The following is a 23,604-nucleotide window of genomic DNA, read 5'->3' on the forward strand; positions in this document are numbered from 1 at the left end:
CTTTTTTTTTTTTTTTTTTGTGCAAATATAAAATCATTAGGTGTTCCCAGCTCCCTGGCCTTAATTCTCAGCCTGCACATGTTGGTGTTTGCATTGTGTGCCTCTTAATTTGAAATAAAAGGTTCCAAAAAGGATTTCTTGGGGCTGAGCAGGAGAGAGAGATATGGATAATTTACACTGGCATGGTCACTACATGGTGAACACTTGGTCAACACTTGGAGCCACTGAAGAACAGCCTAGAAGATGGCTTGTTTTAAACATCAACCCCCTCCAGAAATGATAACTACACTCGGGTCCTTGGATCATGAGCAGTAACTTCAGTGGATCCAAGAGGAACTAGAACTGCCCTGCAGCAGCGATACCTCTCTGTGCACATCACAAACGTGGGCCAGCAAGAGATGTCAGAGTTGCCACATGGGTGGGGACCAATTGTCGGGTATCTCCAGTCCCTCAGCCACGTTTGCAGCGAGTCCAGCACAAAATATACCGCATCCATGGCCCACCAACCACCAGCCTCTGGAGCGGGATGCCGGAGGAACCTCTTACCACAGTTACAATGATGCTCCTGCTGCTCGTAGATTTCAGGAAAGAAGCAACGAAGGAGTTGTCAGAAGAGGAGCTGCGAGGAGGCTCCGGGCACAGCCGGTGTGTCCCGGGGGTCGGTCCCCGCGGCGCGGTGCGGGGGCGGCGGCGCGTCCCGCTCGGCTGGCACTGCCGGGGCTGCGCTGACACCTAGGGGACAGTGACACCTAGGGGACAGCGCCCGCACTGCCGCCTGCCCCGGCCCCGCACTGCCGCCTGCCCCCGCCCCGCACGGCGGGAGCGTCCCGGCCCCGCAGGGATTGCTGTGTCGGTAGATATTTGCTCCAATTGTAGGGAGCTCCAATTGTAAAATGATGGGCATGGAGCGTCCGTCCCCCCTCCCTAACTCCCCCCCAGCCTCGGCATTCCGGGGTCAGGTCACAGAATCACGGAGTTGCCTAGGTTGGAAGGCACCTTTCACAGTCTCTAGCCCAACTATCAACCTAACACTGACAAAAAACATCCCTAAATCCTATCGCTAAGCACTACATCTGCCTGACTTTTAAATATCTCCAGGCATGGTGCCTCAACCACTTCCCTGGGCAGCCTGTTCCAATGCTTAATAACTCTTTCAGTGTAAAAATTATTCCTAATATCCAGTCTAAACCTCCCCTGGCGCAACTGGAGGCCGTTTCCTCTTGTCCTATTGCCTGTTACTTGGGAGAAGAGACTGACTCCCATCTCTTGCAGGTATGGTGTACACTTCTATGAAAATACACCTCAGTACTTAGGAAGAGTAAAGAAGAGCTAATTACATATTAGGAGTGATTAGGAAAGGGAGAGAGAACAGAAAACCTCCCAGTGTTATGGCCAGCATGTGAAAATTACCTAACAGCTCAAATGCTCTCTGCTGTTCTGATTCTTCTTCTCAAGCTCCACATAATCCATACATGAAGGGGGCACTCACTGCAATCACAAATTCTGGAAGAGTCACAGAGAGCACAGACCTGCTGGGCTAATGAGTTAAAGCCTGGCAGCTGGTCACATACTGAGAATAACTACTGAGCAGTTACACCAACACCATCATGTCAGCAGTTGTGTTGACCTCTGATGAGGCACTGGAGCCACCTGAACTCTAATTCAAAGATTTTTTTCCTGGTGGTTATTCTGCTGGGACACACATGGAAACACGCAGAGGCTTACCAGATGATAACCAGCTTCTTCTTTTCCTTTCCACTGAAGGCTGGTCTCCCCTTTCCACTGGGGCCAACGTTTCCCAGTTTTCCAAATTTCTTGGTGGTATTGTCTATACTGGCAGTTGCACATGGCAAAATATACTTCCTGCAGCTCTGCTCATCTGTATATTTTTACATTTTATAAATTCTATTTATGTAGAAATATTAATACATACAAGGCCTTCATTCTTTCTTATGAGTTGTTGAAATAATTTTCTTTTTTTAAAATATTGGTTTTAAAAAAGCAGTTTAGTGTCTGAGCCATTTGAAATCTGTAATGGTTTCCACACTTCTAGCATATTTTCCCCATGAAGATATTTAATACAATTCTTATTACATATACTGTTTTGAGCAACATTAGCTGTAGTTTCTTATGAATTTAATTCTTCTCCTCTTGCAAAGATCCCTGTGTCAGAACTGCTAAGTCTGTCAGGGGTTGTTTGGAGAGCACTTCCTTCAGTCTTTCTTTATCCGTCTGCTCTCCCTCAAAAGGGGATAATAAAAGCAGTGAGTTCTCTTTGTTTCCCCATTCTCACTTTTTCTCCATCTCTGCAAATAAGTCAGTAGTAGTCAGCATGCAGAGACAGATTTGGGAACCAGCTCCAAAGGACCAATCTCTTGTATGTAGACCTATATATATATACACACTAACCTATACATATAACTATATATACTATGTGTATATATGTGTGTGTGTGTATATAACTATGTATACTAACCTATATATATAACTATAGACAGTGTATAGACTGCATACTAACCTGCTGTGTAGTGGAACATAGAATCATAGAATGGTTTGGGTTGGAAAGGACCTTAAAGATCATCTAGTTACATCAACTTTATTTCTACACTCAATAACTTAGACTATCAGAGCTCCCCAATGTTGGGCCTCCCCAAGCCCAGGGCAACTCTGAGCCTTCTTCCAGAATTTCTCCTACAATCTTTCGTTGTCTGACCTGCCTCCTTGCTTCATTTTTATGGCTTTTCCTTCTTTTCCTCCTCGATTTCCTCTTCCACAGGCTTCACTGCTGGTTTCTGCTCTTTTAAGTGACTGATCGAAAAGAAAGAGGTGAACTAGTAATAATTTAGTAAAGTGAACCTTCCTTGTCAGGCATCTTAAAGCTGCTGAGACAGCATTGAGGAAACAGCCTGAGGTGGGAACGGGAAGGACAGCAAAGATCACAACTATTCTGACTGTTGGATACAAGCTCAGTATTACCTCTACCATACGTGCTACAGTGCTTAAATGCATTAAACAGCTAGATAAGGAGTAGATATTGGTATTTCTTTCCCCCCACATATCAACTCAGCATCAGTAATGGCACCAAATGAAGTCTTTGCTGACCATTGGGTTTTAATGCTTCCTAATTTGCTTACTACTTAACCACAGTTCTGTAATTTGTGCTTAAAGTACTTGGGAACCCCATGTAACCTCTGATTCAAGATTAAGCAGGTTAAGACCTGTCTAGCATCTGAGCATGGATGCATTTAGTATGGCGCTGATGTATGCGAAGGAATAAACACCAGATCTAATAAAGTAATTAGCTTCTCTTTGAAAACATTAGGAAGCTAAGAGGCGAAGAGATTCGCAAAATTGACCCATTGCTTCTAGCCTTAAAACTAGACTACAGCATATGCTTAAACCCATCAATATGTGCTGAGGGATGGGAATATTTGGGCATGATTAATAGGGCTTTCAGCTGACGAGTCACATGTCAGAACTGATGTGAAATCTAAGGAGAATTTTGGGTCCAATGACAAGCGGTTTAGCCTGCAGCGACTGATAACCTCCAAGGAGTTTGCTGCTGACTGCTCAGCCTCTCAGAACTTGGACATGATTGCTACAGGCACTAAGGAAGAGGCACTTTCAAGAGAATGAAAAGTTCAGTAGTTTGAAGGTTGGTTTCCAGGGAAAACTAGGTCTCCTAAGAAGATGGATCAGAGAGAGGAAAAAACTCGAGGATCCCCGAGGATGGAGGAAAAGGTCTGAAGGCATAGATAATGCTGTCTTTGCAAATCTTACCCTGGCTTCAGGGGGAGGACAGAGTTGAGCTGATGCTTCTCACACAAGCTTATGAGCATGAATGAAAATACCATTCAGCTCTGAGATCCCTGCACTCCCACAGCAAGTTATCAAACAGAAAAATAAGACTGACTTCTAGACTCAGCAGGTCTTCAAAGCATGCAAGGTGTTATTTAATCTACCTTTTACCTAGGTAAGAAATGGGCTGGCCTAAAGCATATGTCCCTTCACCGTCTAAAGTGAATAAAAATATGTTTACTTGGTGTTGAGGCAAACAAAAAAAAAAAAGAAAGACAAGTCAGAACAGTAAGTGGAGTCACTCACTCACCTGTAATCCACAACCCCTGTCTGATTCCGGTCAAACTTGCGTACTAGTTCCTCAGTTTGGTCTCGATTCAGTGGAATGCTGGATTGCTAAGAGGATGAGGTAGATGTTAGCAAACCTGAATATTTTCAAGCAGAAAAATCCTCTATATCATACTGGTACCCATCATCCTTTAATAGGTGAGCAAATGGCCTGGTGCATGGAAGAACGGATGGAAAAACCCTCACAGAATGGTGCTGTGGAGGTAATTTCACTCGTTTAGGGTGAAAATAGTGATTTTTTTTTCTTTTTTTTTTGGTAAAATAGCATCATGGCTGGCTGACCATTGTTACTGATCCTGAGCATTATGATGGTTTTGGCAGGAAGAGAACAGTGGCGAGGGTTTAAATGCCTCTTTTTCCCTTTCCCATAGCAGTAACACATAATTATCTATCAAGATCCTGTATATTCTATACAAACAGCTGACCTCTGTGATTTTACAAAGCTTCTGTGATACTCTATAGTTGATCCATTGTCACTGATTCCATCTGCAGTATTTATTGAATGTCATAGCATTTCTGTTGGGTCTCAACTTTTTTCAAGGCTCAACTTTTGCAATGGATGAATTTAACCTTTTAGTCTGAACAATGTCATCAGCCAGAGGGTGGTGGAAACCAGGTTTCCCCAAAACAGTAGAAAAGCATCCTGGCCATGCTTTCAGAGGCACACCTGCATCATGGCTCTCCGGAAGGCTGCTACAGGGATCTTCATGTTTCCATCTGTGTCAATATTCCTAAAAAAGTCCCAGAGTCGTAGGTTGTTCTCTTTCAAGTAGTTCTAAGAAAAGCAGAGATAGAACACGGGCATAACCATGAAACAGCTACTGACATCTGCCTCCAGCTCTCCCCTTACTCTTCCATCTGTCACCCTGACTTTACTCAGCCTATTACTGAGATATATGAGTCCATAACTCCTTGTGCAGCCACCCTATTGTCAGAACAAAATTCTTTTGTTCAGGTTGATCCCATTCTTCTCAGTTATACCTCCTTCTCCCTCTGCCTTGAAACGGGACTCAGTAGTAAACCCGTTTCTTCTGATAGTTGCATATGCTTATTTGGTCCTTATCCAAGCAGCCACAGCTTGGCTCAGCTGTCTAATCCAGAGACAGTCCTCTCCCCCAGATCTCTGATCACTTTAGTTGATCTTCTCTGAATTACCATCTGTTTGAGTGAGGACACATCTGAGTACCATAACTGCTGTTACTGCAAAGCATGCTAGTGTGAGCCTTACTGCTGTGTGAGCTAACGGCCCAAGCTTTTGCTTAAATTCCTCTGAATCCATATCTACAGTAAAGTCTCACCCAATTAGCTAGAAATCTGCAGAGTAGCTAAGAAACACAGTGAAGTTGGTAGTGCAGAAGTGTTATTTAACTCAGCAATGCTCAAGTGCTTGCATTGCCTTCCAGCAAGGAGGACAGCACCATCTGCTGCTATCCGTAGAAATTACAGACCTTGAAAAGCTAAGTAATTTCTATTTAGGACAGTATTTGCTTGTAAGGTAATACCATATCCTACTTTTATGAAGCACATCAATTTTGATGCTAAAGCACAACAGTCAGTGAAGGGTTCTTTGAAAGTCAGCTATTGTGCTGGGCCTGTGATGAGGACAGACAGTCATTTGGATGAGACTTGAAATAAATCTGTGTGTTTTACACAGTGAGCAAATGTATTCAGATTCTTTTTTTCCCCAGTGCTTTCACATCCCAAGACAGTAGCTTCTTCTGAAGATAAAAAGATTTGCTAAGTCAATCTGCGTGGACTGAGATATGTGAACATCGTGACAGTCTTTGTGAATGTACTTTTCTGAAGGAACTTGGCTGAATTTCCCACTTGGAAGAAAGCTTACCCCTTCTGACCTCCACCTCTCCAAGTGCTTGGAGCATGTGTACTGTGTACAGGGGAGCTGTGGACCCAAATTCAGTAGCTCACCTGAATCACTTTCATGGGATTTGGATGTAGCTTGGGGATCTTGGTGATACAGCCTTCGATATGACCATAGGTGACATGTAGCTCAGGACGTGTTTGACACACCAAATCCAGCAACTTGATGAAAGTTTCGTTTACCAACACATTCTAGTACATAGGAGGAAGGAGAGTGCAGTCAGTGTGGACACTCAAAGAGCAACAAAGACTTGTTTGCATTCACAAATCTTTCTAAAGTCAACATTAACCATTCTCTCCTAAGGATGGTGCCTTCTCCTATCTCTACTCTTCACTTTCAGGAATCCTATGGAGGCCTGACCCTAAATAAGTCTTCTTCTTTCTCTTTTTGCATGTCTGAGACAGAAAAGGGCCTACCAATTTATGTAGAAAGTAGCTTAATGCAAGGTAGATGTATTAATCAGGTAAATGTCTACACCAAAGACCTCTTATGTCAGGTGATTCAAGTGATTCATGTTCATTGCTGAGACAGTTCTCTATGGGTCTCCTCTCCATGTGGTTAAGATGCACACTTGCAAGTTCACAGTTAATGGCAAAAATGTGCCATAGAGTTCTGCAAATATGAAAAAAAAATCATCTAAGGGTTAAAATTATTAGTATGTCCAGCAATGTAGCTTTATAGCCCAGACAAAAAAGATGCACTTATCTGGGAAGGGTCTGGGTGTCTCCAGATGAAAACAACTTTTAGTAAAGCTCTGTTTCATCGTGTAACCCTAATAGGAAGTTCTAGTCGACACTACAAGACCTGACGTTTGTTTTTCCCTAAGTATTTAAAACAGAGTAGTGACAGTTCAGCATTTCAGAGCTTACGCTCTGAGTTTTCTGTTTTAGCACTTAAAAAATGGGCAGCAGCACAGTGTCCTGATTTAGGGTCTGGGGATATCAGAAAGTAAACTATGAATACAAATATTGATGTTACTGTAATTTATTCTTCTAAATTTAAGTAATGACAAATTTGCTTTTGCCTTGACTGATCTTTTAAAAACATTATGATTTTGTTCATACCCATGATGTTTCCATTGTTCATGTATTATGTTAGTTATATATTTAATTGTTGGAAAATTCAAGGCAGTTCAGGAAATTCATGAAAGCTTCTATTTTCTGTCATTGTGGGAGGTTCCCAAGGCACCAAGCATCGTATTTTTTTCCCAGAGTTTATTTACAAACTCTCCCAATACATTTTTATAACTCCTTTTCAGAAGCTTAAGGTCTACTGCTCTTAAGATCCACCTCTTGACTGTTACTACTGGAAGACACGAGTCTGGGGCTGGCCAGGTTTACTAGCTTGCATCCAGCACCAATGTTTTTATGGATGCAGAGTGACCCTCTGAAGAAGCCAGTCAGTCATCACTGCACTAGTTACACGAGCAGAGTGTCCTAGTCCTGGGAACACAACACAGGAGAGCTTGAGCTGGCTCCACTGGCTGCCAGCTCTCTCCAAGGCTTGCCAGCCTGGGCTTGACCCCATGAGAAAGCCCGTGGACCTCAGCCACAGCACAGCCAAAGCACTGTGTCTGGAGTAACAAACTGTGCCGGGGTTGGGCAGCTCCTGGAGGGAGCCAGCTTGGGCATTTCTGCATCTTTGACACAGTCAGTTCACAGTCCAGAAGAACACCACACAGACAGCTGAAAAGCTATGGTGTTTTCTTTTGCACTGTGCTGGTGAAGATGAGCATGTGGTCGCTATGTTGATTCATAACTTCTGTAAAATATTTGTTAGTATCTGCAAGTTGAAACGTTATAAAGAGCAGATTATGAAAAGAATGTGGGAAACAGTCATGCTTAGAAATGTTGTCAGGAGTAATGACCTGTTGTTAAAAATGTGCCTTTCTATTGCCTCGCCTTTGCTAGTGCTGTCAAACCTATCCAAAGGCTTCTAGATATGATCCTTATTCAAAATTCCTCTTACAGACACATTAATTATTCATTCTTTAAAAGTCAAGATAAACATTTATCACTGGGAAAAGGGGAAGAAGAAGCTTTTGTTTATGTCTTCCCTTAAATTTCCTATAAAAGATTAAAACCATTACTAATTTCTTAAAGGTTTAAGACAGCATAAAATCTTTGGAGCTGTATATTTGCAAATACTCTGAATTGAAATGCAAGACTCCCTACATCACAGGTGGAATGAAGTCTGTCAGACAGATTAGATGTTTGCCTACAAGCATTTGATTGGGATACTGAAATGTCATTGTAAATTTATGCCATTGACCATTTATCTTGTGAAATGCCAGGCAATTTAGACTTTTTGAAGGGTGAAGTGAAAAGAGCATCTGTTAACTCTAAAAAGCAGAAATGCATAGTGAGATTTAGGTTGAAGATTCTTAATGTTAATTAACCCTTTGCCTCAAAATTCCTCGAGTGCCTCCTTTTAAATAAATGCATTTCAATAATTTCTTTAATTTCTCAGGATTTAGCTAAAATACATTGCTCTTTCCAAGTTTATGAATTATTTAGGCAATAAAACTAGCAGAACCACATATACTGTAATGAAGTCCTTTACCCCTACACAGCCCGTTTTAGTTTTTCTTTGCAGAATGAGTCCTAACTCCTTGCAGATTTGGCAAATAATTCTCTTTGATCTTGATTTATGCAGGAAAAATTGCCTGCCCTAGAGGAATGCCTGTTCTTCAGATGATCTCTGTTGAAAGCCCTCGATAATCTCGGGAAAGACCATAGATGTATATTATTTATTCTGCTTTGGTTTAGTTTCTTTCTTTAATACAGTAGCCACAGGACAAAGATACACATGCAGATGTAACAGATACAACCCATTACGTGAGTCTTCAAAACTGCCCATGAACTTTTTTTTAGCTTGTTTCAAGTGTGAACATATTATTTATGTTCCAAGAGCCAAACCTAATCTTTGTGAAAGTGCTCTTTCTTTTAACCATGGTGGTCCCAAAGGTGGATGGAGAGCTCTAAGACCCCCGACACTTTCTGTAACTGCTTCCATGAAGCACCATTGCATGGATGGGAAGGCCAGGAGCAGATTGATGTATGTTCAGGTCTTTCCCCAGCACTGGTCTGCAGTGCAATCCCTGCCCTTAGTCAGAAGCTCAGAAGCATTTCTGGGTCTCCTATTTTAGAAGCAGTACATGAAGTTACAACAATATTTGTCGTGGTCCTGACTTGCTGTGAAGTAGCACGCTAAGATTTGGCCTCTGATTTTTTCTTTGATTTTTTTTTTTCCTTCCACATCAGCCTTTTAATGTTTCAGGGTGGGTTGCTTGTTTTTTGGTTGTGTGCTTTTGGTTGGGTTTTTTGTTTGTTTGTTTGTTTGTTTTTTAATAAAATTGCTTTGCTTTCAATGCCTTGAAGTATCCATCTTCTTCTACTCTTCATACATACTGACAGGGTATCAAAGCACTTCACAGTATCTAGCATTTTAGGCTACCCTGGAGGAAGACAGCTCTGAGGATGAAGAGAATTCGTCCTCCAGTGGGAATTCACTCTTTGTTCTTGTTCTGCTATTGCAAAATGGAAGGGAGTGAAATGTGGTGATACTAGAGGCACCTATCTCTAGAGCTAGACTGAAGTCCTGTAATTTCCACATGGCTCCTAGAAGGGCTGTCAAATAGTAGCCTCTTTTTATTAATGGCTGTGCATAAATGAAACAGCAAGTCTCAAAACAGTTTTGGAAGGAAGCAGCTCTTTGATCCACCCAGTTCCTAAAAATGTATAGTGTATGGTCCTGGAGGCTTTTCAGCACATAATATCTTACTGAGATGTTGATCTCCTCCATCATGGATTGGGCATTCTTTCTGACAGATATGACTAGTTCAATGGCACCATCCACGGTCAGGGGATTATTTGCCATCTGTAGAGGAAGAGACATAGATCCAGACATGGTGAGAATAAGGACTTCATGCCCTGGCAGATGGCATGCTGTAACTTCAAGGATTTCCTCCAAGCCAGTTCTTGGGGGATTTTTTGAGGGAACAGTGCAATTTAGTTGCCCTGGAAGAAATTCATGGGATAGAATTTCCTTCTGCTTTTCTCACCTTCAACCCAGAGCAATACTCATTTCCCCCAGTTCTAGCTCAGACAGCTCCCCTCTGTCTTCTGTCCCTCCTGACTCAGATCTTTGTACTACCTCTGTTTATTCCTCTAGTCATACCTGGGCTTTATTTTACCTTCAGGATTTTGAGTGTTCCATTGACTGCAAGGCCCCTGCAGAGCTTCTTGGCTCCCTCGTTGTTGATCTGGTTGTTGCTGATGTCCAGGTGAACCAGCACATTATTGACTTTGAGAGCCTGTCCTAGGGCCAGTGCTCCCTCGTTGCCAATGCCATTCCAAGAAAGGTTGAGTATTTTCAGTGCACCATTGCCCTCCAGGGAGAGAAGAGGGATCTTAGCTACTGCACACCCATTTTCTGTACCACCTTTCTTGCCCTTTCTCTACCCTTTCCCTACCCTTTCCCTGCACTTTCTTGCCTGGCTGAGACAGAAGCATCCCTCAAATCACACCCAGACACCCCAATGAATCCAACATCTCTGCAATGTCACAAGGGTCTCTCCACCCACGTAAGTCACCAGACCTACTCACTGCTTTAGTCTTTCTCCTGGTGCTTACTGCCACTGTCAGCAGGATGAGCCTTGCTAGGGCTACTGAATCCTGCTCAGACCTCAGGGATTTGAGTTTGCAATCAGTGTTTTAACCAGCTCCTGGTAATAATCACTATGAAGGGTATCACAACACAGGGGTATTCCTACCCTGAGACCTCTGCCCAGTGCTTCTGTCCCCTTCCTCCACAGGTAGTTCCAGCTCAGGTCCAGAATCTCCAGTGTTGTGTTGCTGGCTAGGAGACAGAAACTGAGATGTTAGCTCATGGGAGTAGTCTGGACACAGCTGCTGACCCACACTTAGGGACTAAGAGAAAGTTTGCTGGGGGTTTGGAGAAAGTTTGCTAGGTGTTCAGCAACAGCCTTCATTGATTGCAGTAGGAGCAACCTGTACCTACAAAGTCTTTGCTCTCCAAAGCACCCAAAGAACAGAGAATGGGCTGTTGATTACAAGCAGAAAGGGAACAGAGTTTTTTTCTGGCTTAATCAAAAAAAGCTGTGAAGTAGGAAGGTAGAGAGAAGGAGACTTTCTTATATTAATAGACACTGTCTGTGTTTCTCACTGTGAAAAATGGCTGGATTCTCCTTGCCACATCTAAAATATCAAGACTCACTCTGCGTATATTTGATTAGAAGAGAGGAATTCAGCTTCATATGGTGGTTGTGCCCAGCTGTATATGTGCCAGTGCCAATTCACATGCATAGCACACCTCACAGTGTAAGTTCTACTTAGAGCAGGGTATGTGTGAATTCATTTGTGTCTACTGTGACACTGGGAGGGGCAGCACTTGCTGCCAACACTTGCTTCTCATTCTCAGAGAGAATTTCTTATCCAGATTTTCCATGGATGGGGGATTGGATGGAGGCAGATGGTGAGTTTAGCTGACTTAAAAATATTCCTTTAAGAAACAAAACAGAAAAGTAACAGATTCTGCAGTAATCTCTGCTACTCCTGCCTCAAGTGAGCTGGAGGGAAAGAAGAGCTGTAAGACCTTTAGGATTTGAGAGGCATTTTTCTGGGCTAAGGAAGGTCACCAGTTTTAGTACTGATCTCTGTGTTGCCTGCAGGCTTGTCCAAGGCAGGGGCACAGTGCCTTGCCCTCCCTGCAATTTTAGTTGATCCATCTTCTAAAGATATCAACTGTAATTAGAAATAGGTTCATATCAGTGGAAATACTGAACCAAGGAGAAGGAAAGTGTTAATTAAACTGAAGGCTTTGTGTTACTGAAATGTTCAAGAAACACTGGATGCTCACAGCACAGGCTTGTGGCCGTTATGGTGGCAGGCATGTTGGACATTCAGAGGAAAGAAGAGCCATTGGGTTTTCATTCAAGTCTTTCCCAGTGCACTAATAGCACCTGAGATTACTGAAGAACAGTAACTCTTTTGTTTGCTCCTTCTCCAGGGCTACTAGCACACTTTGTCTGAACAAATACATTAGGCAGCTTAATTTTATTTCTTCCTAATCTGTTTCCCTTGGTGCTTGCTGTGCAATGGCTCAAACCCCTAGGGTTTGGACTACTTAAAAATTGAAATCACACCTGAACTTTGTAACAAAAAAAAAAGATTAAAACAAACAAACAAACAACAGTTCTGATCCTATTAGATTTTAGTAAAATGCAATTTTTTTCTTTATACTCCCAGAGGGACTTATCTTTCAGCTCTCTTCTCTCTGACCCAGACTGCTCTGTTACTGTGGTTTCTCATCCTGCATTTTTCTGATACACTAGTGATAGTTGCTAGAATCACCTGTGGTGATGAGGATGAGTGAGCCTGTGGACCAGGCAGGAAGCTCTAAATCTGGGCACCCCATCCTTTATAGAACCCCCCAGATCACGGGGCATTTTTGCTGGAGAAGGAAATACATGTTCACTGTGCTGACGCCGTAAGTCCCCCAGTGTCTGTACTCCTGGCTTTATGGGAGTGATAAATTAAGTTACCAAGCATCTGTCCCAGGAGCTGTCCTCCCTTCTCAGAGAACTCATTGTGGCTGAGATCCAGCTCCTTCACTTGGTAATTGCCCTGCAGAGAGACAAATGTGCAGAAACAATGAGATCTTCTAGCCAGCTGCAACCAGCTGCCACGCCAAGGCCCCCACATGAGGATGAAACAGGGGGATATCAGACACGCTTCAGTCCATGGGAGATCATCAGCACCAAGTGCATCCCAAAACAAAGCTTTGTCAGGCATATAACATCACAGTGTTTATTTTCCCAAAACAGCAAAAGCAGTGGGATTTTGTGTTGTGCAATCTTCCCTCACACAGCTCATGTCTGGCTTGTGACACATCCTGCATTGCTGTTCCTGCCCGTTTCACTCCCACCATTGCACCCTGACCAAGAGCATTTTCTGATACCAGGTTCAGGGCAGCTTCTGATGGTGCCAAATGATGCAAAGGCTTTGAGCCAAGAACTAACCAGAGAAGTCAAGCACCTTCTTTTTACTGGAAAACTGCAAAATGATAGGAAGTTGGGTTACTTATGCCTCTTGAAAATTTTTTGTCACCCAGATGCTCTTTTGTTATTCTGTTACACAGTTCTGAAGGTTTCTCTCAGCCAGACTCACACGGCTGTCCTGAAAAAATGTTAACGCAGTCCATCCTGCCCTGTGTCCTCCCAGCCTCTCTCATTTCTGAAGTAAGCAAGAGGCTCTTAGCAGAATTATGCCAGGAAATCATATGGGCATTGCCAAGTGAAATCATGCCAAGTGAGCAGCAGCTTCAAGATGAGGAGAGCCTGTTCTACAGCCAGGGCTGCAAATCACCTTGGATTTCAGGTAACTCACCATTAATGCCTCGGCAAAGTATGGTGCAGCCTCCTCTCCAAAGTTGTTTCCTGGGGAGGAAAAGTATGTTAACAGCATGCTGATCTCTCCCTTGGTGCTGTGCTGGGGTCTGCAGGAAGCTGTGCTTTTAGGTGGAACCTCTGGTTAATCACAGCCCATGTCAGGCTGTAAGAAGTTAGTCACTATTCCATTTTGCTCCACAGAGTAGAATTACCCCAAGAAGTGGGACACACTCCAGCAATTACCTAAGTTTCTAGTCAGGGACTGGTTTTCAGAGGCACTGGGGGTTGAGCCAGCCAAATATTTAATCACATCACCATAAATCTAGATTTCCACTGTTACTCTGGATTCCCATCACAGATATACCTGAGAGATTGATTTTGCCCATAGTCTGACTAATATTCTCAGGATGAGAGACTGGAAAGAAACACATGTTATTTCACTTCCACTGCCATCACTGTTACATACAGCCCACCTGAGAGCTGAAGAGCATAGAGGTAGGACGTGTTATTTAAAAGCAAACTGGCAATGGCTTCGGCTCCCGCTGTGTCGAGGTGGTTATTGGAGATGTTCTGGAAGGAAAGAAGGGAGGATAAAAAGGATGAGTCCAAAGAGTGAATTAACTTTATTGTCTTAATGCCCAAGATATCAAGGGAATAATGTAAGATGAGCAATATGAGAAATGTCAGCTAGACAGTAATTAACATGTGGGTTATAGGTTCGTCTAACCCTGTATCCTTCCTAGCAAGAATAAAGCCCTACAGCCATCACTTTCACAGAGGCCTTTGTCTTTAGTGAACCAAGAGGCATTTGGCCAAGAATCTTTTCTTCCAGTGTAACACAGATCCCATAGCCTATCAAAACGCATCTTGTATACTCTAGTTTCAGATCGAAGGAACATTCCTACCAGTTCCTAACTAAAAGTTTTGCATTATTCCCTTAATCTGTTTAGAAAAGTTTCCCCACGTCACATTGGAGAATGAAAGTTCCTGACCAAAACATTTTTTCCATTGGCTAAGCATGAACTAGAAGACTTAGTTATGGTAATTACTGTCACATCTGCTAATGAAGAGAACAGTTCCAGACTCACCAGACTGCCATCCCATACACACTTCTGCTTTTTAGAAGCTTGTACTTTTTAAAAGTAGAGCAGCATAAAATATCATGACTGTTATCATGATAAAATATCATGATTGAGTGATCGTGACTTTCAGAATGTGAATATTTTTGCATGGAAACAATGGTTATTTGGTTAAAATTGTAATGGAATGAATTGGTTTTTTTTTACATGATTGAACTTGGTGAACAATAATTTTGGCTACAAACTATGACAGATTGGGTACCAGTTTTTGAAGGCAGGAATTCTCTTGTAGCATCTCTACTAAGCACATGGCTCCTTCTGCCAGAATGCAGTTGTCTTCCAACTCTAGATGGGTGACGACTGTGTTGGACTGGGAAGACACAAAGGTAAACAAAGACACACAAAAAATTGCTGAAAAGTTAACGAAGGGGGTTATTTCCTCAGTTCAACAGACACTGGACATTTCCTCCAAACCTCAGAAAGCTTTCCAGGTGCTGAGCAGGACAGTGATCAGGGGACATGGCAGAGCCATGGCAGTGGGAGTTAGCATATAAAAGAGATGCTTTTTTGGGAAGGTTCTGAGTGGGTAGGACTTCCCATTGCTTTCTGCCAGCCTGGAGACCCAGGTTGACTTCCAAGATCCAGTTCAGGCATCCTGGGCCTGTCTGCTGGTGAGCATACCACATCCCTATGCAAGACCCAGAGTTGGGGATACCAATCCCTCCAGCCCTGCCTGTAGGCCTATAGATGTTAGGAGCCCTGGGAACTTGTGTCTTATGGAAAAGTGTCAGTTTGCTTTTGGGTTTAACTCTAGCAAGGGCCAGCAGTTGCGACACTTTCCTGTGAAGACTTTCCTGTGCAGGGGATTAAAAACAATTGGGATGCTCAGAGCTCCTAAGGGAAAGATATATGACTTTTTCACCTACACTATGTACTCAGTGATGGCTTCCAGGCCTTAGAGAGGCCTAAAATCCCTATTGTTCTTGAGAACAGTGGCTCTACTCTTTTACTGGCTACTCACCACCAGAGCAACAGCAATGGCTTTGACACCTTTGGGTCCTAGACCATGGTGGTTCAGGTTTATATAAGGCTTGGTCAAGTTCTGAATAAAGTGTGAGACAGGCACCACCTCCATCAGCCTGCATGCTTCCAAGTACAGCTCTGTGCCAGTAATGACCACAAAGGGCTTCTCAGGATCTACAGAGAAAAAGTATATTGATGAGTGGTGCATTCAGTGTCCTCCCTCCTCTTTTACATAAATTGGGTAACTTAATAAAATTAAGTAATGCTACGGAACAACAGTAGGGTTTTCCTCTTAAAGGATTATCACCCCCTGGTTCTCCCCATCTTTTTATCCCAGACTTCAAAGAGTTAATGTATCCTCCTTGCTTCTCCATTTGGCATACAGTGACTCGTTGTAGCTTCTCACCAGTCTGCAATATGACTAAACCTTTCTTGGTGTAATTGAGAATTCTTGACATCAGGCAAAAACATTTTCATCTTTTTTTTTTTTTTTTCCATAAAACTCTTAATTGAAGCACGCAGCTGATATTGCCAGCAGAGCTAGGGCAGCTCAGAACATTTTGGCTTACAACCAGCAGAAAGAATCCCAGCATTCTCATCCTGGCCATTGGATGTGTTGACACAGCTGCAGTGAGACATATCAGTGCAGCTGGCGGCTGTGTTTCCACAAAAACCTGTCATTTGGAATTCCTTCATCAAACCCCATACTTAGAGCTCATATTTCTCAATGTTGTTATATGCATTCAATGGTCTGACCTCAAGACAAATTCCCCTCTCGTCAAAGACATTTTCCAGTTCAATCTAAGGCCTCTAACAAAAAAGTCTTTTTTTCTTGCATTCTTATGGGGTTTTATTTTCCTTCCATTTATAACAAGTTAAAAAGTTCTCATCCTAGATTATGGATGAATCCTACTGTTACAAAAATGGGTGCAAGACTTGTTTAGCCAGAGGACTGACTTCACTAGGCAGGAGATAAGAGGAGAGCCACCAGAAAAGTCTAGGACAGTTGTGGCAAACCTATGGTACGCAGACCACAATTGCTATGCAGTGTTCCATCAGGAGCACAAAACCAGGGCCTGAGTCCCATCCCTGGTTTCAGCCAGCTGCTCCTGCTGCCCAGGCAGCAGGCTGGTCTGGCAATGTTGGTTACTAAGGACTGCAGGAGAGAAGAAGGAACAAAGGAATAGCCATGGTCTACAAAAAACAGTTGAAGAAAGATGCCTGACATCAAAGGGAGAGCCCTTAGGGGGAAATTCATCCCTTCCCCCTTTATCAATTGCCAGATTATGTGTAGTTGTCAGGACTCTGGCAGAGTTGTGTCTTTGGTCTCCATTTCGGACACATACCAGTTGGTAGGTACAGCTCTGGCTGTAAGAAAAAGTCTATTGAGGGCAGAAGGTCAGAAAACATTCACCTTCAACCTCTAGGTTGGTGTCAGATCCTTGTGTGTCCTCTGCTGAGGCGTCGTCAGCCAGCGACACAGACTCGGGAGACTTGCCAGTTTTTGATGTCTCTTCATTCTGGCCTGCCATCCAAACAGATTCATTTTGTCAGTGCAAGCCCGGCAGGGATGTAATTCCCCAGATGTGACAGAGCTCCAGACCTCCCGCTACTCTCACTGAAGCCTGCGCCCCTCTTTGACATGCTGCAGATGCACCCCTTCCCCAGCCCCGCTTCATGCCCACCGCTCCCTCAGCATTGTGTACGTATGCGACACTGGCCCTGCTGTGGGGACGGGCTCACTCTGGGGCTGCAGATCTGCAGAGTGGCCATGGTTTGGCAGCTTTTGGAAAGAGCGCTCCCCAAATTCTGCAGCCCGTGTGTGGGGGACTCAGTTGTCCCGCATTAGGTCTTTGTTCCTTCATGAGTTGCCGTTGTCCCCTTTCTCAATCTTTGAGCCCACCAGGCAAAGCAAATTTCCCCTCTTCAGCCCATTTCTCCACCAACCTACAAGCCAAACCCATGGCAGGTCCTCCTTGCTGTCCTGAACTGACTCACTCTTCCCCAGGCACGGGTGGGACACTGTTGGCTGACTTTGTGATCAGACTGGGAATGCTTTGTAGTACTCTTCCAACATGGCAGGAGAGAAAGCGTTTGAGTGCTATTGTATATGGGGACTGAGTGTAACTAGACCCACTGGAAGTGATACAGCTTCTCTTACCCATAATTCATAATCTATTTTACAGTTAGAGAGGAGAATTTGGAAAATTCATTTTTAAGAGGAATAAATCCATAAAAAAAAATAATGAAGAGTAATTCTGCCAAGATACTTTCTGGCTAATAACATAATACCTATTTTTTCCCACTCTGAATCTTCCTTTTCATTCCCTGTCCCTGCTTTTACTACCTTCTTCCCTTACTCCTTATTTCCCTTTAGAGCTCCAGGCAATTGACCTGTAATTTTGTACCCTTCTTGGGTGTCAAGTGACAAGCATTGATGTGTGATGTGGAGCTTGCAGTTTGGCTCTTTGTTCAGACCTATGTGAGGGAAAGAGTGGCCAGCTGGCACCCACATCACCACATTTCAACCAGCCCTGCAGCTGCAGCTCCTTCATTAAGACCTTTTCATTCTGCCAGACTTTATTTGTTGAAATGATGGGTTTACTTGCATTACTTTAGCGTGAGAAAAACAAAAGAAAGGGTAAAAATAGGTCTAAATCCCATGTAAAGAACTCATGAGACAAGTAGAACCAAAGATTTGGGACATTATGATAGTATCCGCTGATCCTCTTTGCTTAATGGCTCTACAATCCTGGACATCCTGATGAAAATAAACTTCCCATTCTGGGAAATAGACTGTCTATGCTATACAAAACCCATCCAGACTGTATCATCCCCCAAAAATGTGGCTGTCATGTGCCCAGTACGTTAGCCAGTCCTGCAAAGTGTGGGCTGAACCTTCTGAGGTAGATCCAGAAGTGATCCTGCGCCCCTGTGAAGCTGTAGAAGTTGGCACTGATACAGAAAATAATAGTGTAATTCAAGCAGAAATCTGAAAAGCATCAAATCATGATTATTGGTGTTAAAACCAATGCAGTGAAAAGTGATGGGTCTGGAGAGTCCTTTGTCATCTTTCTCCTTTCCCCAGGTGTTGGGGCTGTAGATACAGCTTTCTGGTCAGCCTGCTTCACGTGCAGCTTGTACCAGTCACAAACCAGGAGCTAGGAGGGGAGTTCACTCCATGGTTTGATGTGTGATTTGTGAGGGATGCATCCAGATAACTGCAAACCACTTCTCTCGTGCTAGGTTAACAATCCCTGTTGTCTGGATACGTTGCTTTATGCTGTCCCTTCATTTTTATTTGATAAATCACAATAGCAATTTATACTTCAATGGTTCTGTGGAGAAAATGGTTGTTATCTTTTGCCTAGCATTGCAACAAGGTCCTGGTTTGTGCTGCTAAACTACTGAAGTGGTCTCTCTTAGAATCACTAGTGATGGAGTAAAGGCCAGATGAAGATTTAAAAAAATTTTTCTTGCTGCCAGGGTAAAATCTAATTGATACACTAAGGAATTTCAGCTGTGAAAGGAAGGTTGTCCTCACTTCTTTCATTCTGAACACCTGGCATAAGAAATACATAAGAGTAACAGCTCAACTGGGGCACCTGATCAAATGGAACATAGCATTTTGCAGTGTGCAGACAAAATGGTACAAATGTAAATGCTCAAATATAAGCATTTTTTTACATTCTGTAAGGAATCAGTTAATTCAGTGATGTGTCAAACTATGATTATACTAACTTGGGAGTATTAAGTGTTGAAGGAATCTATGAAGAAACAGCTATAAGACACATGATTGTGTATCTAAGCAAAGTATTTAGGATTTAATATCCTAAATGTTGTCATTTGTTGAAAAATTGAGAAATTAGGTTTATTGTGGTTTGGAAAAAATGGTGTGTGCCTTAGCTTGGTCATCTAGTCAAGAGTATAAAATCTTTATCTCCTATTTTAAATCATGCCGCTGTGAACATCAAAAGACTTTTAGAGAAATTATAAGCAAATATGTTAGATACTAATATAAATAACTTAGACCAAGAAAAAAGCAAAACAACTAGACATTTTTACAACATTTGCCCCTGGAATAGGGTAGGATTAACAATTATACCATTCTCTTCACTGCTTGGGTCAGTCAAATTTGGCCAACATTTTCCCCACAATTATTTAATCCAATATGTAAGGAAAAATGGCAACCAACTATTAACTGACTGGGTATTTCCTACTGATAATACTTTTTAATTCAATACTGTCAGAAACCCATGAGACATACTAATTTTAATATAAATGTTTGAGCTCGATAGCAAGTAATTAATTTTGCCAGATTCTACTTAAGGAGTGAAAGTTTCATGAGTTCATAGCCAAGAACAGAAACCTTGTTTGCAGAAAAGCTAAGGGACTAATCCCAAATATGTAATAAATTATTATTGCTGGTTCAGAAAAACCCCCAGAGCTACCTTTACAAAAAAAATAAGAAACCATATTTAGACAAATGTCATTTTGAAACAATGGAAAATATCTGATAAAGGATATAATCTATTAGAGCATTAAGGAAAATTATTATGTAACACTTCATAAATTGCATTATACTCTATTTAAATACAGAAAAACAAGTACCAAAGAGAGCAGTTGTCCCATGTATCTGACTACCTTACAGTAATTGCGTTATGAACGAAAATAAGAAATTAATTTGTAATGACTAAGTGACAGGCCAAAAGAGGCTTTGAATTTTGGGAGGAACCGTTACGCTAAGCTAGGAAGTCTGGCCAGAAAGCTGTGAACAGAGCCAGGGCCAGACTCTGCTGTGCACAAGCACAGCCTGACAGCAGCTGGTTCCAAAAACTCCTGCCCCTCGCGCCCTGCCTGTCCTTCTGGGCAATTGAGGGCTCAAGCAGGATCTGGTCTCACAAGGTGCTGAGCTCCAAGATCTCCTGTAGGAAGTAGGGGCAGCTGGGTGGAGTTCCCTGGCAGGTGGTACTAGCAAAGCCCTCTTCTGATGCATTTTACTTTTTCTGAGCTGCTCCTGGATGGCAGCTCCTGGCTCAGGGCACTGTCACCCTGTTCCTCCTCGTTGTTCCCACCTGGTGACCAGCCTGCAGCAACCTCAGTCCCTCTTGAGTGCTGGAGATTTTCTTTTGGCCATTTCTGACTATTCTGAAGTGAGTTTGCTATTAAGTAAACAGCGCACCTGCATCCTCCTCAGACTCATTCTCCATCTCATCACCAGTAAGCAGTGGGTTCATTTGCTTTTTCTCTTCTGTAAATGAAGAGTTCACAGCCACCTCCTAGACCCTGTAAATTCCTCACACCTACACGCAAAAAGCACAGCCGTTTGGCTACAGTTAAAAAATCTCCAGGAGGAACGGTGCCACTTTGTAAGATCTGTTCTTGATTTACACTGCTTGTGAACAGGAGAATCCCATTTCCCACTTGCAGGATCTGGCCAGGTGTCACGAGAAAGCCCTGCAGAGTCTGTGGCACATCCTGCCACTGCCACTCTTCTGTGACCTCGCCTGCAGATTCCGATTCCAAGGGGTGACATTCAGTGCTGGAAAGCCCATGCTCTGGAGCCCATCGGTCCCCAGCAACTGAGAAGAGCTGTGGTTTTGGCTGTGAGCCCTCCCAGACATATCGGAGTCATGCGAGGCTGCTGGTAAAAGTTCTCCTCTCCTTTGAGCTTGTATTCCAGTTTACACAATTCCATATGAGAAAGCCAGACTGCGGCAGTTACATTCTAAAAGGACTGCATTCGCCTTGAACAGATTCAGACTTCCCTACTGCCAAATTCCCCGTGCATTCGGTAAGAAAGTGTGGCTTGTAAACATGTCAGCACTTAATGGGGCCTCGAATCAAGTACTCATTCATCCCACCAACTCCTCTTGGTGCCAAAATTGGTTCAGTGCTTATTATTTTACAGCATTTATACCAAGGACTTTGTGACCTTTCCTAAGGGGCTGCAACCAAAACTGTAACAGAAGAGGCTTTCTGATAAAGGTTAGGCAGAGCTAACACATATACAGATTTCTAAAAGTCTTTCCATTATGGGTGATGCTTCATGAACATAATTGCTTGTACAGATTTTGAAGTTTATGTAGCCTACACAATGTAATATGGGTGATACAGAGAGGAAAAAAAAGTCCATTTCCCCAAGGATAGGGTATTTTTAGTGGTTTTATTCCCTTAAGTTCTATGTAAACTGCTCAAGTAGACCAGTCGCTAGAGGCCTTGGTAGGGTTATATTTGGATCCAGAATAAAACGCCAAAAAAAGACAGTGGAAGGTTTGACCCTGAAGCAGATGACCATTGTCAGCTTTGATTTTGTTGCCAAAGTTTGTAAATATTTTTGCTAGTGTAGGCCAAACAACTGTGGCTGACCGGATACTTGCATGTTTGTAGCACTGGTTAACATTCTTCTCTGATTTCAGTCTATTATCCTGATGTGGGTTGGGTCTGAAGATACTTTCTTAGATCTTTCCTTTTAAAGAACAGGCCTTGTTTTAAATGTCCCAGTCATCAGCCCTTAATGTTGCAGATTGTTCCTCTGGAGAACACCCTAAATTTTCTGACTAGAAACCGATGATGGTTCCAGAGGTTTGCTTACTGCAGCAGGAGGTCAGGGACCACAACCCAGTTCCGTGCTTTGCCAGAGACGTCTGTGGGATTTGAGGCAAGTCACTGTGTCTATGGTCCGTCGTGTTTTATAACTGGGGATTTGAAAATGAGAGTGGTGGTATTATTATTTATATACATTATAACATCAGCTCAGACCCTAGCCGTGGACACCCATTGTGCTAATCACCATACACAAATAGGCTATGGGGCAGGTTGTCCCTCTTGAAGTGTTTTGTCTAAGTGTAACCCATGAGACTGGAGCTGGTCACCGTGAAGGGAGCAGTTTGGCAGCACTCATCAGCTCAAAAGGCAGGAAGGACACAATCTTGACTTCATTGCAAGTGCCCATCTTAAAGAGAGTTTGGAAGAAGGCTACCGAGATGCCACATTAGAAGTGTGTATTTGTTGTAAAAAGCCATAGTGGTGCTCAGTTCCATCCGTTTGCCTTTAGATGTTGTACACATTCAAATGTGGAACAAAGCAAAACATGGAAAACGTGGGCTTCAACCAGGACTTCTCTTGTGATACCAAACTGTCTGGTTTCAACCTGTGACGGGTCTGAACTCGCGAAGGCGGGAGTGTGCTGGCTGCCCGGTGAGCGGGGTGATGCTGTGGGGCTGTGGGGCCGGTGGGCAGCACACCCGGAGATGGCACCCACCCCCACACACAGCCCGCACTCTGCAAAACCTCCACTGCCATCCGCTGTGTTTGCAAAGCCTGGCTAATTATTAACTCCTCTGGAGCAAGTGGAGTTTTATTTGCTCAGCGGCTTTTCCGGGGGGGGGGAATTCCTAGAAATTTTCCTTTCTGTTTGAATTTCCAGGGACCGTGCGCGTGTGAAAACTTTTGTTTGAAAACACAGGTTTCCAGCTTAGGGTCACAGCTCCTGACCCCCCCCGCCGGGGACAGCAGTGCAGCCGGGCCCCGCCGCACCGACCCGCACCGGGGCAGGCACCGCCCCACCCGCGGCCTCCCGGGGGCGGGCGGCCCCGGAGCAGCGCAGGAGGAGGGCCAGGCCCCAGCCGGCCTCCGGCCCTTGCGGCGCGGCGCGGCGCGGTGAGTGCCTTGCAGCCTCACTGGGAATCTCTGCCAGATTCAGGAGCTGTTAATGCTTCTGCCCTCTTCCTGGATCCTGTTTCCGTCCCAGCCTGTATTTTTAGTTACATAAATTATCCTAATGTCTGACCCCGGAGCCCATGATACAGAAAATTAAGCAGATCACAAATTTTCATAACTAAAAGAAAAGAACAAGCTGGACTCCAACTATTAGGGGGCCGCGGCGGCGAGGAGCCGGGGCCGCCCCGTATCTGCCTCAGTCCCTGGCCCTGGGCGGCAGGGGAGGCGGGCAGGCCTGGGGCTGCTGCCGAGGTGGCGTGGACACCTGTGCCGGGCCGGGGCTGCGCACCCCCGGGGCAGCGGGGAGCCTGGGTTTTCGGAGGAAGCAGCTGCTGACTGTGGTG

At 43.7% G+C, this 23,604-nt stretch overlaps 1 protein-coding gene across 1 annotated transcript; it reads right to left on the reverse strand.

Annotated features, from left to right (window-relative positions):
- Nucleotides 1-2,691: 2,691 nt before the first annotated feature.
- On the reverse strand, nt 2,692-20,943 carry LRRC74A (leucine rich repeat containing 74A). The gene is made up of 14 exons (XM_014941698.1): nt 20,721-20,943; nt 16,953-17,063; nt 15,537-15,712; nt 14,778-14,885; nt 13,910-14,006; nt 13,435-13,484; nt 12,591-12,672; nt 10,800-10,885; nt 10,221-10,415; nt 9,809-9,904; nt 6,073-6,216; nt 4,814-4,921; nt 4,109-4,194; nt 2,692-2,808 (listed from the first exon to the last, which is right to left on the reverse strand). The coding sequence occupies exons 1-14, from the start codon at nt 20,773-20,775 to the stop codon at nt 2,733-2,735; spliced, it is 1,470 nt and encodes a 489-aa protein (XP_014797184.1). The 5' UTR covers nt 20,776-20,943; the 3' UTR covers nt 2,692-2,732.
- Between the last annotated feature and the right edge of the window lie 2,661 nt (nt 20,944-23,604).

The sequence above is a fragment of the Calidris pugnax genome, unplaced genomic scaffold (assembly GCF_001431845.1).
Source record: "Calidris pugnax isolate Ruff unplaced genomic scaffold, ASM143184v1 scaffold56, whole genome shotgun sequence".
NCBI lineage: Eukaryota > Metazoa > Chordata > Aves > Charadriiformes > Scolopacidae > Calidris > Calidris pugnax.